The sequence below is a fragment of the Pleuronectes platessa genome, chromosome 17 (genome assembly GCF_947347685.1).
Source record: "Pleuronectes platessa chromosome 17, fPlePla1.1, whole genome shotgun sequence".
Lineage (NCBI taxonomy): Eukaryota > Metazoa > Chordata > Actinopteri > Pleuronectiformes > Pleuronectidae > Pleuronectes > Pleuronectes platessa.
In genome coordinates this window covers 15,290,899-15,304,645 of record NC_070642.1, presented here as the reverse complement: position 1 = coordinate 15,304,645, position 13,747 = coordinate 15,290,899, and the positions used below count along the sequence as shown (strand labels likewise).

At 42.0% G+C, this 13,747-nt stretch overlaps 1 protein-coding gene across 1 annotated transcript; it reads right to left on the bottom strand.

Annotated features, from left to right (window-relative positions):
* Window positions 1-243: 243 nt before the first annotated feature.
* cdc40 (cell division cycle 40 homolog (S. cerevisiae)) lies at window positions 244-12,893 on the bottom strand. Its single transcript, XM_053445628.1, has 15 exons — window positions 12,662-12,893; window positions 12,170-12,256; window positions 11,779-11,908; window positions 11,581-11,667; window positions 11,327-11,466; window positions 11,048-11,144; window positions 10,785-10,924; window positions 9,903-9,977; window positions 9,523-9,568; window positions 7,887-7,988; window positions 6,751-6,866; window positions 6,304-6,437; window positions 3,403-3,479; window positions 1,288-1,432; window positions 244-838 (listed from the first exon to the last, which is right to left on the bottom strand). Exons 1-15 carry the CDS (start codon window positions 12,851-12,853, stop codon window positions 661-663), a joined length of 1,746 nt encoding a protein of 581 aa, XP_053301603.1. The 5' UTR covers window positions 12,854-12,893; the 3' UTR covers window positions 244-660.
* Between the last annotated feature and the right edge of the window lie 854 nt (window positions 12,894-13,747).

Genomic DNA, 13,747 nt, shown 5'->3' with positions numbered 1-13,747 from the left:
TGTGCAATTCGTTGTCCAAAATGCTCCAATGGTAACTGGACATTTGATTTTGGTCATGTTTTTAATGTTTCATATATGATCTTGATTATTTATTGCCACATGGTGCATGACGTGAATAAAACTTAAATACATGAACTCAGCTGTGAATTGGATTTGCACCCGAGACGTTTCAGTTAGATATTGATCTGCGGCGGTGGTGGGGACTCCAACTCCCATGATCCAATGCCAAAGAAATACATGTAGTTTTAAGAAGAATATTTCACAGAATGTTTATTTCCACAAAAGGGATGGTCACACAATTAAAAACAAATGATTTCATCAAGGATTACAAATGTTTACTAAACAGAACACTGTCGATTAAACTGAAAACATTTACTGAAAAAAAAGAAGAAAGAAGCCAAAGTAGCCCTTAATTGTGTTTGTTGTAGCAGAAACAACCTTTAAAAGCTTGTTTGTGTTCTTCTTTGTACAGATACATTACAGGAGTTTACACATTTGAGCTCTTATGGGACACAATAAACACTGCAACAATTAGACTGGATACCAGTCCTGTGGCATTCACCTCGAAAAATGTTAACCCCCACGGGACAAACAAACCCTTTCTGCGTCTAAAGTAAAAAAAGTTCAGTTCTGCCCCTCACATCCCACCCAGAGCACTTTCTAGTCCCAGAGTTTGATTTGTCCGTCCCAGCCGCAGGTGATGACCTTGGAGGTTTCGTGTGGATGCCACAGGGCGCTGATGCAAACCTTGTCGTGAGCCTTGATCCTTTGGTAAAGCTTGGTGGTCTTCCAATCCCAGATGTTCAGCTTTCCATCCGCATCTCCTGAGACCACGTAGCTGGAAGAAAGGAAAGGAACATGAGTGCTTCTCTAAAAAAAGGACTTCTCTCTCCACTTCACCTGCCAAAAGGTGGGAGTTTTTGAATTTTTGGTATTCAGTCTGGCCAAGAGTTGCCGTGTTGCCATGGCTACTGAGAGGAAGTGAGGACACCAGTTCACACATGTGGGTGGTGGTGGGTGAGAGTCGGGGGAGAAAACAGGTCCTAATGGGTATTTTGGCTAAAATTAGGAAGCTGAACTGTTCTACTTATCTCTCCTTTTGGAACTCATACACTAGATAATGTGAAGACTTTTCTCCAAAGCTCTTCAACATCAGAATTAAATGCATGAAGTTGTTTTTGACGCCGTACTGTCTATTTTTCATTAACTGGAATAAAATGCTTCCTGCTGTTTGTTTTAATTTCCTCATAATGATATTTTAAAATGATTGAGTGAAAAAATGTTTACCTCATGTCTGGGGAGAAGTCGACTTGGCAGGCATACCCGGCCACCATGTGGCCCTTGAAGACCTTCTTCTTGTTCAGCCTGAAGCGGTTCTGGGCTCCGAAGATAAGAATCTGGTTGTCCATGGACTGGCACGCTAGCCATTTACCTGCGGAGAAAAACAGACAAAAAACATGACAGCACACTGCTACACAAAACCCCTTAATAACGCACAAGTGCTGATGTGGTAATAAGATGCATGATGTGTAAGTATGTGCTAAACCTGGCAGGGTGACACCTCCAATCTTTAACTTGAGTGAATGTTTGAACCAAGTTTTAATCCATTTCCTCACTGGGTTCTCGTGATGAGCTCACAAGAGATTTGTACTGATTTGAAGTTCTTTGAACATTTAACTTACAAGAAGGGAACAGAAGCACAAACTTAAAATGCCTCCGGCCACTGGCTGTTCCCTGGGGCAAAGGCATCAAAATGTGGACATTTGCTTTTGAGTGGACGACCCTCTGAAGAAGGGTTAGGAACTCATCACTATGCCATGGTTAAGTTGGGAAGATTAGGGTGTTGTAGTGAAAAAAGAAAAGAGGTTTTCCCTCGCTGACTGCTCAGTTAAGATCCACTTCAGAGAGCCTTTCAGCTCCTGACAACGCTGCGGTCTCAAGTCACCACACAGTGATAAGAGGCAGCGCTCCAGTGTCAAAGCATTACATGACTCGGTGCACTTCTTAAAAGGAAACATGCTGGAAATTATTAATGTGGTATGAGAAAGCGCTCTCGTGTTGGTGGGCAGTGTGTGTGTGTGTGTGTTCTCTTATATCCCCCCTCACAAAAACGTCAGCTGCGATTAGTGCAGAATAAGAAACAACTTCACCGATGTCACCGACGCACTAAGGCTCTGTCGTTTGATGACTAAGATGGCAGGAGGAGAGCGATTGTGCATGTGGTGCTTTGTGGGCCTGGTGCCATTGCTTTAGAGAAAACTCAACGGCTTCCCACTGAAAAAACATGTGTTGTTCAGAGGCTGATGAGAAGCAAACCATTTATGGACAGATAAGCGCATGAAAGAAAGAATCAAACTAGAGCGAGAAGGAACAAATAAGCAAGGAAGAGTTGAGTTCGCTGACACTTGTTTACACATATCTTTGTTCCTACTATGTTTGTAGTTTTACAGGCTTGCTATGTACTGGAAGTCCTGACTGGCATCCCAGTGGTATTGGCAGGATTTGAAGCGTCTCGCAATTCCCCCCTGCGTCCAGGCTTTATGAGAGTTGTATTGATTTTCTCATTCAACTCTCAGCACAAGTGTAATTCCAACATCAAACTCTTCCATTATCAAACTATTGTCCGCTGCCTCACATTTTTCCTTGTACCTACAAATGATATCTGTAAAGGCAGTAGACCCTCTCGTCTGCATCGTGAAAACAGATACTAACTCTCAGGCATATAACCAACAAACCTCAAAGCATTGTGTCAAGCAACTGTTATTATTAAGAAAGGATCAGAGACTTCCTTCAATAAAGCTTGTTCCTCTTAGCTCACCTGAATCAACTGGTAAAAGGATTTCCAAGCCCCCCCCCCCCCCCCCTTCAGATTTCATACCTTTCTGGAATCCAACTGATGGAAATCCATAAAAGCCACAGAGATCTTATCTCCCCACGTTTATCCACTTCAGTTTCCCCTCATCCCTCTTTGATGCGCACCGACATGTCGTTAATTGAAACTGCCGGCTGCTGTGTGCTCTGCAGTTCACTCCCTCACCTCCACCACAGCATGGAGTGTTTGAACAGCGCACTGTGACAGCTGGCGCACCCGGAGCAAACGGAGGATTGGAAATATCAGGTTGTGTATATGTTATATTGAAGGATGTATTTGAGGACGCCTGTCGGTCTATAGTTCCTAATTGGGCCCTAACCTGATCCAGTGACAGGCTCTGGATGTTTCCTTCTCACACCTTTAATTAGCTGAACTCAGTCCGCCCCTTGTCTTAGTTCTGCTGAGCAATGGCCAGCAACTTCAATCTGGCAATATAGGTTTATTCTCCCTGGAGATCTCTGCACTGTTAGAGTGTGTGTGTGTGTGTGTGTGTGTGTGTGTGTGTTTGTTTTGCCAGTTTGTCTACTCACCATTTGGAGAGAGAGTCACAGCTGGCATGGAGTGCATGCTGGGCTCAGCAATGTACTTGAAGTCCACAGGGATGTCCCTGAAAAAGGCACAAAGCACAGTGATTACTTTAGAAAACGGGTTAAACACTGGATGAGAGAACAACCCGAGCAGGACCCTGAAGGGAAAAATAACAACATACAAAGAGCTGTAGCTTGTTTCACACTGCAGCTGCCTACACGCTTGGTTCTGAAGAGAGGACGGCTAAAGTGAAAGATCAGGTGGTGTCGCTTTGACAGCTACTGCATGCCAGTTAGTGTTTTAAGCTGCACCACCGACTGTGCAGACAACCATTTATTCATTAATCCGTTTTGTCTCTCTGCTTTGGGACAGAGAGGGAACTTGGCTATTTAATCTTAAATTGTCTGCAGACGATTATTCAAACTAACAGTTCAGCATGTGTGTGTGTGTGTGTGTGTGTTTCTCAGGATGACAGCGTGGCAATTTGTGTTTGCTTTTCTGCTGACCTTCCAGAACTTGCTGCAAACAAAATGTGTCTTTCTGTCTTAAGTGTGTCTGTTGGATCCTTTCAAGTAAGAGCTAAAGAGCAACAGCCTTCAACACATCTTGCTCTCTGCTTAAACTAAAGCCCCGTCTGCTCTTTCACTGAGAAGTAACAGCTGGAGAGGAGTGAAGGGAGTAAGACCAAAAATGGACTTCGAAGAACTCCAGACAAATGAGAAATGCAGTCCCTCAGACAGATAAAACACACTCGGATTCATGTGCGCGTAGACAGTCAGACATTAAAAGAGGCCCCTTGGGTTTGTCAGAGCCAATGTCTGCAGACAAGCTAAACTCTGATGAGATAACAAAGCTGTCAGCTTCCCTGTTCTGAACTGGAAAAACTGTGTGAGGGGATGAAAGGGAAGAAACATATGACAAACAATCTACACACAAGAGATATTCATGAATCATAGATGATTTAACTGTTTGTTGTGTTTCACGTCGATCAAGCTTAGGGACAATAGCTCAAAACAGATTTTGGAATATTTTTTACTTATAAAGTCCAGTTTGTCAGGCAGAACAGCTGCGGACCCTGACCCAGGGTGAGACTGAGTGAGATGGAGGCAGCTGCCTGATCGGGCTCAGAGGAAATGTTAATTCTGCCCTCCGGTTAGAAATGGTGGATTAAGCTTTCACAGCAACTTAACACGTTCTCAGCGTAGTTACCGTACAAGAGCTCATCAAGTTTATTTTCTTCATGGGAATGTCACTGTTGCCCTAAATGTCACACTGAACGCAACTCAAAATCTTGCAGCTCAATAGTCAGGGTTAAATTGTCAAATATTCATATTTTAAATCTGGTTTGACTAAACTTCTGTGTACTTTTACAGGCAGCTGTGGGTCTGAAGCATCCACTAACCAGAAGGCCGTTGGTTTGATGCCCTGCTCCTCCATTTAGCACTCTGAGGTGTCCTCGGGCAAGATACTGAATCCCTAAATGTCCCCGATTGCTCCCTCAAGTGTGTGAATGGTGTGTGACAGAAAATGCAATTTTCTTGGATGTCTCAGCCAATTGTTCACTTTGTAATTCCAACAATGTCCTTCATTCTGTGTCCAACCCAGTTTCATTGTTCTCTAAATGACATCTAATCCTCCTCCAGTGTGTACTGAAGATTCTGCGTTCCCTTGTGACAAACCTCTGCTGCAGATAAAGTAGCCTCCCCAGAATCCTCATGAATATGTGTGTAAGAACAAGGATAGAATTTGAATCACATGTGGGCATTTCGCACTGTGATTAGAATGACTAGTAAATTTGCTGCCTCACATGGTTTTCTAACCATCTGGCATTTTCCTCTCACCCTGCCCGTCTCTGCCAGCCTTGGCTTCGACTCCCATGATGCGTTCTGGGGAATTCAGTCTAATGCCGGTATGTAACCGCTCTCAAAAGAGGGGGATGGCTCCAAGAAGAGGAAAAGGAAGAGCTAAGAGCCAGGTGGCATCCGTGGGAGAAAGAAGCACAGTAAAGCCACTCTTCAGCCCAAAATACCGCTCACATGCTCGCTCCCACGCTGCACTACAAAGGCCCATGGGACCACCCCCCCCTCTTAGACAAGTATAGAAAGTGGAGTCATGGGATATGTTACCAAATTGCTCCACATTTGTTGATATTTTATTATGCCCTTCAACTTCATGACATAAAGCTTGTGTGAACCGTTTTAGCAGCTAATCCCCATTTTTCTTATAACGGAGTAAAAAAACAAGAGAGCTAGGAAGTTGTTTATCCTCCCAAATCCACAGGAGGCTTCCTTTATCAGCTGCTCTTTAAATATTCATCACCTCAGAGCAAAGAGTACAGACATTTGTTTATCACTGCAGGACCACTGGCCAATCCGCAGGCTGCCCGTGTGGTCTCTCCTGATTGGCTACATGCGAAGACAATTTCAATAAATAAATGAGCTCATTAAAAACATGTACGTGTCTTGTTTTCTGTAATTTCAGGAAGGAGAATTCCATTTATCTGACCGTTCAGTCATCCAAGCACATCTTTTCATTTAAAAAAAGGGGTTATTGTTGGAGCATTGTCCCTGGACAATGTTTAACTCCAGGGGCGAAGAAAACAAGCAGAGTAACAGATGCATGTGAAGCAGGCAAACTGTGGCAGAGGCTGTGACTCAGGGCACATTAGCAGCAGGGTGAACAATACAGTGCAGGGTCGTCTGGAGGTTTGTTGGTGCTCTTCTTATTAATGTCTAATGAGAGGTTCAGGACAGAATATACTGTTTTGTGTGTTAATAGTTTGTCCTTGGTTTTTCTTGTCGCACAGAAAATACACAACACAAAGAGTCTTGTTGTCACCAAGATGTACCTCAATGAGGCTGATGAACCGACCTGTCCTGCTTTTAAAAGTAATCTGTACTTACCACTCCCACACTCTGAGACTTTTATCGTCTGATGTGCTGACAAACCGACGGTTCTCATCAACAAAGGTGATGGTGTTGACGGCTCCCAGGTGGCGGTCGTACTCCTGAACCACCTCCTTCGTTCTGATGTCCCACTGTCAAAGATCAGAGACAGAGCAGAGGTTAATACATTTATCTCTGACAAGTGAAGAAAAGAACTTGCTGTTCACTCATTCTTGAGCATTACATATTTTCGACCACCCTGATGCTGCCTGTGATTCATGACCTGCTTTAGTCCAGACAGCCTGTGAACCTCTAGTGAAGCATGCACACACACACACACACACACACACAACTACTATGAGCACTGGGGGTATATATACACAGAAATTCCTGTGTACACCTGTACAACTGGGGAAGACATAGGGAGATGGTCGTAGCTGCAGCTGCAGAAAATACCAACTCTACCTGAACAATTTTCTTGTCCGACATGCCGGCCACGAAAAGGTTCTGCTTCTCCTCATCCGGGTTGAACTTGACACAGTAAGGGACCTTTTTGTTGGTGAAGGGGCAGATGCACTTGCCTGTGGAGGGAAGCAAATTGAAAGTCAAACTTCCAGAATAATTCACAGTGGCTTTTCAGAAACCTAAACTCAAGTTGTTTAAAAGTCTGCGGCCGTCTCCGCAGACAGAAACAGCTCAGGCATAACACAATGTGTTCATTCAGCAGAGCTGAATCCCCATGGGGCGGATGCTTCCACCAATGTTGGAGCTGAGAGAACCGGAAATTACAATGACTGCACTAGGAAACCCTTAAATTTTGAATGAAAGCTCTTCACCAACATCAGTTCTATAGTGTCGTCAGTGATTCAACTGAAACTGGGACAAACCTGGAATAAAATAGAACGAGAAAAGATCCCTGCGGTTGCATGTGAACTTCAGGGGTTCCTGCTCTCACCGATACTACAGGTCCCCGTAAACTTTTCCCTCTGCTCATGCAGATCTGTATCTATTTTTATGTGTAGCTGCAGGAAATAATTTACTCTTAACTCAAGTACTTGGAAAACATGTTGACACAAGGGATCCTGTTATCAACAAGTGGGGGATATAACTCTTTTCTGCCCTCTGCTGGACAGGCAGTCTTGGGCTGAGAGGGGTGGATAGAGACCAATGATCAGAAGCGAGAGACGACATGGTGTTCTTTTGGGGCTAATGTTGCATTGACCTCTGTCAACAGGATTTTTATTAAATTTTTTGAATGCAACTATCCATGAGCAGGTGGGCCCCAAAATGAACAATTATTTTCATTAATAATTAATCTGCAGATCGTCTTTGATTGATGAATCGGCTATTCCATGAAATATGATGAACAGCCATCCCAATTTCCTTCAGCCAGAGGGGACCTCTGCAATTTACTTCTTTTATCTGACCCACAATCCAATTCCCAAAATAAAATCAGTTTATCATCACAAAAATAAAAAACAGCCAGCAAAACTGAGAGCTCTAGTGAGGGTACTCAGGTGTAAACAGTCAGTGGCTTTGATTTGAAAAGTATGTGTGCGGTTAAACAGTCCATGTCAAGGGCAAAATGAGGACCAGCGTACCTGTTTCAGTGTCCCACAGTTTCAGGTAGCGGTCATAGGCAGCACTGAGGAACTGGGTCCCACTGTTATTGAAGCAAATGTCTCGTACTGCTTTGCTGTGGCCTAACACACAGAGGAAATTCACACACATATTACAAACAAATACGTACATACTTTCCAGAGAAAATTCACTTCATACGTCTTATTTCCAAAAGTCTCCTCCAGGAGCCCTCCTTTGATACACAATTCATTTGAGGGGACGTGAAATCGGGTTAGGGGAAAGAAAGGATGTGGAGGAAGACAGATGAAGAGGGCTGTGGGAGACGAGGGGAATAGATTCATTAAATGAGCTTGGATAGAGTGAGAAAAAAATAACACGTGCTCCTTCAGTCTTTTCAACTGCTCTTTTATTCTCTTCCTAGTCCCTATATACGTACGTAGCCTTTTGGCTTTTTCTCAGGGAGGGAGATGTGAGGTCCCAGTGGGCTCGGTGCTCACAGATGCTCCCTCTTGTTAAAGCTGGCTTTTTATCAGGATTGCGCTGTTTCCCCAGCGATAAAAGGGCCCAGTGAGGAAGTGTCTGCCTGCTCGCTGGCTCTAAACCCTGCTCGCTGACAGACCAAAGCCAACGCTGCCATCACAGACAACTTGGATCGCGTGTGTGTATGTGCAGGAATATAAAGTACTGAAAGCAGGGCAGACATTACCAAATATACGGTCTGTCTCTAACTGTATGAAAATACACACATAATGAAATGCATACTTATTAATGCTCTGTGTCCAAATATATTTACTGTTTGGCGATTATGACAAGCATTCGAAGCTAATGGGCATTGCAATAAATTTAAATATCCTCCAAATACAGGAAATAAAACTATAACAGCCCCCAGCAGAGTGCATTGCTCTGCCAAGGACCAACAGTCCCCTTAAAAAAAACATGTTTAAATTCACTGGATCTACACCAAATTTTACCAACTCAAAAATATTAGTCCCCTAATCATGTCATATTTTTTCATCGACATCCATTACCTATATTCTGAGAAATCAATAAACATAGTAAGTAGTATATTTTCCACAATGCATCTTTGGACTTCTAATGTTGATCTGACGGAAAAACTATAAACATCATCAGCTGCATCTCTGCTGCTGCTGCCACACACACACACACACACACACACTATTCACGCCTAAATTGTGTTCTCTCTTCCTGTGCACCGGCTCCTCCCTGTGTGTAGTGCTCTCCCCTGCCCCTCGTTCCCCTCGGCCCCGGGGCTCCTGAATTATGCATATTCTGTGAAGGAGCTGACAAGCAGAACCGTGGCTGCAAACAATCTCTATTCTGACAGCGTGCTGTCTCTGGAAGAGTGTAAGAGTGACCTGCATGCATTAGCCTACACCCCAGACCCCAACAAGAAAAAAAGCCTACACTTTCTGTCAACGGTCAGCAGACGTGTCATTAGCATATAAGTAATGTTGAGCTCACGGTCTGTTTCTGGTTTGCGTTTCCCAAAATGCAGTTTGCCTTCAAGCAGATTTCATGTTTGCTAATCATATGCTGTTTATATAAAATAATACGATATTATGTCACCATTTTATACAGTGGATAGTCATTATTCACTAAAAATAGAATTATGAGCAGAGATCTTGGCTTACTCACCAATAAACGTCCGTATACACCTCCTCTCGCCGTACACTTCCCACAGCTGTGGAGAGAAGGAGGTAAAACTCAAAATAGATTTGACATCACTGAGCTGATCACTACATTCATTCGTATCACCGTAGCAAGTGCAAGCTAGCACAATTTGTGATAATTTGTAGACTCTACAAAGCATCACATTAAATATAAAAACAAAGCTGTTTTCTACAATGCAGTTTGTAGAGTACAATTGATCGAGGTGATTTAGATATTAGCTTTCAATCTTTTTCAAGAGAAGCACAATATGAGAAAACGTTAGAGCTCATATAGTGACATGGTTATCAGCCATATCAAAACACAACTATTACATAATCTTAAAAAACGCTTCAGTGAGAATTTACCTTGATCTTACAGTCCATGGAGGAGGAGAGCAGTAGATGGCCAGAGCTAGGAAATAGACGGATCGCACTGACACCCTGGAAATAGATTATATTCAGAGATTGAATCACATTAGTCTCTTTATCATGAGTATGCTAGTCACAACTGCAGGCACTGGCCCCAACAGCACTGAAACCACATTTCTGTACATTTTGGGATGTGAATTTAGCACAAAATATATTTGGTATGACTTGAACTACACACAGAGCAGAAATGAGGCTCAATCCCTGAACTCATACAAGCAAAACTAATGGGCAAACACTTGCCATAATATTCAGACAGATATTCTCAATCTTCTCTTCAAAACTTTCTTAAAACTTAGGTGACAAAGCATGGGCCGGCTCAATACTATCTCAACATCAGTGCCTCCACAAACTTCTTAGCTTTTCAAACTCTTTGTATTTTAAATTAGATGCTGAGGGGGTGTAGCTTCCTGCACAAAGCTGATAGGAGCCAATTTAAAACTTGAGTGATTTCTCTCTCCCCGAAGCACACTGGCAGATCTGAGGCCTGAATCAGATCTTCCTTGGAATAACCCAGTGTAAGCCTTAATATTAAATTATAAAGAAGGTGCGTTGACTGAGACTGAATAATATCTGATATGTCTGGGACAATGTAATGCATATAAGGCTCTTATCTTGTTAGCCTTGGAATATCAAATGCATACTAGAATTTCCTCTCATAGACCCACAATTCATATTTTGCATGTCCAAATCATTAGTATCCACCTTTGCAGTATTATAACCTATCAGCAACGTTTGTGTAGAGAATATTTACAGCTGCAAGGTTTTAGAACTGATAGATAATGGACCATTCACAAAGACAAACAAATGAATGTGCCTGACCTTGGTGTGTCCGGACCAGACATGAATCTGTTTCTTAGGCAGATAACACTTGTCTGGAACTTCTGCAGAACGCAGGTTGATGCCCACATCCTGGGGAACGTGGAGGTAGGACCTGCCCTGGTAATCATACATGTCTTTAACTGTAGGAAGAACAAAAAAAGGCAAAATCTGTTTTAAAAAATCCTGCAGCATCTGGATGTGCTTTTAAAAAGCAGATAGTACCATAACCGTTCAAATGTCTAACTTAGAAAGGGCAACAGTACCATGGAGAATAGTCTTCTCCTCTGCTGGAGATTCTTCCTCATTCTTTCCCCTCTTCTGTCTCTTGGCCAAGATTTCATCCAGCTCTTTCTTCTCTTCCTGTAAAATAAAATGTAACACAACCAAGGTTACAAACAACAAATTATTTATGCTCTTGGATACAGTCGCAAGCACAGGTGGAGCAATTTAAGGTTCAAGTTCATGCCTTTGAGCAAAAGGGAATTACTTGATTGAGTGAAAAGTAGCAGTCTCAGCAACAATATATAGGTTAAAAAAAATACCTCTGTTGGTTTGGCCGCATCCTTCTCATCGGCATATTTCGCCCAGGGTCCAAGGAAGTTGTCAATCTCTCCTGCGTCTCCCCCTTTGACCTTTTTCCTTTTCTCAGATTTTGTATGTCCACTCTCAAACACAGTTAAGCCTTCAGGAGGAGCAACAAGATATTACAATTATGATCTTCCTTTAAATAATAATTAATTTAAAAATGTGTTTTAAGTATGTGGCAAGATGGAGACAAATTGCTTTTAATCATTACCTTTATTTTTCTCAGCGTCTTCTACTGAACCGATGTAGCTAGTTGTGGATACATTGTGTGTGTCCACAGAGGGATCTAGAGCATAACCTATTAGCAAAGGGGAGAGAGTTATAAAAAAGGTCATTAAAATTCAAAGAGGGTCCATATATCGATCACATCCATCAAACCAATGACAGAGGTCAGAAATGGACTCCTTACCAAAGGTGGAGAAAGTCCTCCTTTGCTGCTCAAACATGAAGTTGTTGAGGTGAGCAGGTTCTGCGAAGCCAGACAACATGTTCCTGGGGGCAGACATTTGCTGACTTTTGAACGGATTCATCGGCCCGAACTATGAGGAATAATAGATAAACAAAATCAATAAGAGAGACGTCAACTTTGCAAGACATCAAACATTTCTTCGATCAGTGACAACTGACACTGCAGGAGTGGAATTGTTTGTTGACGGCTCAGAATTAAAGGATTCATGGGATTCGAGATACAGAACATCGTGTTTTGATGGCGTGTAATCACACGTTGACGTTATTTCATCTCGTATCTTGATACAGTAGCTAGTATATTTGTGATTTGGTTGAGCTCAGTGATACATTACCTCTGGTGCAAACAGGGTTTCAAATGTCGGGTTGTAGGTGACTTCTTTCAGCGCAGGGTCCAGATGTACTCCAGTCTCCACACCCTCCTGACAAGAAGATAGACAATCCGTTAACTTTGTGTTTTACAAGCAGTAGCAGATTGATCGGTGGGTGAATCAGACGATGAATGTAAAAGCAAAAACTCATCACGGAGACAATGTTTATCATAGATATGATGTTGATGACCCACTGTTGTTCATTCTAAACGATAAGCAAGTTATTGTTTGATATAGATTCACAGGCTAACACACAACAACTAGCTCCAAGCTCAACGTTTCCCGCTACAACTTATATTTGGTTCACACAGTTATCGCTACTCAATAAACAAATACTCGTTAAGTGTTTCTCTTATTTGCGGAAACAGTAGGTTCACAATTTTTCAGCACAAAGCGACAAGCAGTTAACTATTTCAAAGTAAGGTAAGCTAACGCTAGCTAGCTAGGTTAGCTTACCTTCACGGCGACTTCGGGAGCGGAATTGAGAAGAGCCAGAGTCATGGTGGGTTCAGACTGAAGAGGCTTGAGATGGGCCATGGCGTCCGGGTCCACTGGGTCCACTTTCCCCGCAGCGGTTTTCGATTCCGACTCATTCTCCGAGTCCGAATCGCTGCCGTACGAAACGAGGGAACTTATGGCGGCAGACATGTTGGATGTTGTGAATTCGACGGAAGCGGGAGGGTGGCACTTCCGTTATAGGTTAAACAAATAAAATGAAGAAAATAAATAATACTGAACTTAAACGATTTGGCCAAACAGAACCACACTATTCCCAAATTACATATTATAAAATATGTGTTCTATTTATCTAGTTTCTATTTCAATTTAATGGTATTTTTGTTAACCTTACAACAGCAGAATTGTGTAATGATTGGCCGACGTAAATAATATAATTAAATAAAATTAGACATTTATAATGTAGTAAAGAAAATAATATATCGTCACATTTGAATGGTATTTTGTTGACTCTAAAACAGCAACATTTTGTTACAGATATATGATAGATAGATAGATAGATAGATAGATAGATAGATAGATAGATAGATAGATAGATAGATAGATAGATGTAATTTATTGGTCCAAAAATCTTCAGCGCAGGAGGTGCGCGGTTTGCTTCCGCGCAGGAGGTAAACATTTTTTTTAATTAAATTAAATTAAGAAAAAAAAAATGTATTAATTAAAGTAAAATTTAACCAGAATACGTAAATTTCCACCACTTTCGAACTTCCTGCAAATTTTTTAAAGAATTTGAGCATGTTAAAGCCCTCAAAAAGCCAATTAATTTGCCTGAAAAATTATAATTATAATAATCCTTACAATTTCAATAGGGCCTCACTGTCTGTCATGCCTGTCAGTGCTCGGGCCCTAAATATGACGTAATAAAGAAAAGTAAAATATCGTACTTCAATGATTTTACAAAACAGCACTGTATTATGTCATGTTTTTTTTAATTATTATTTCCCCTTGTTTGTGGCAGGGACACAGGGATGTGTTGTGTAGTAAATGTGCTATACCAGATCGACTCATCTTGATCGACTTGAT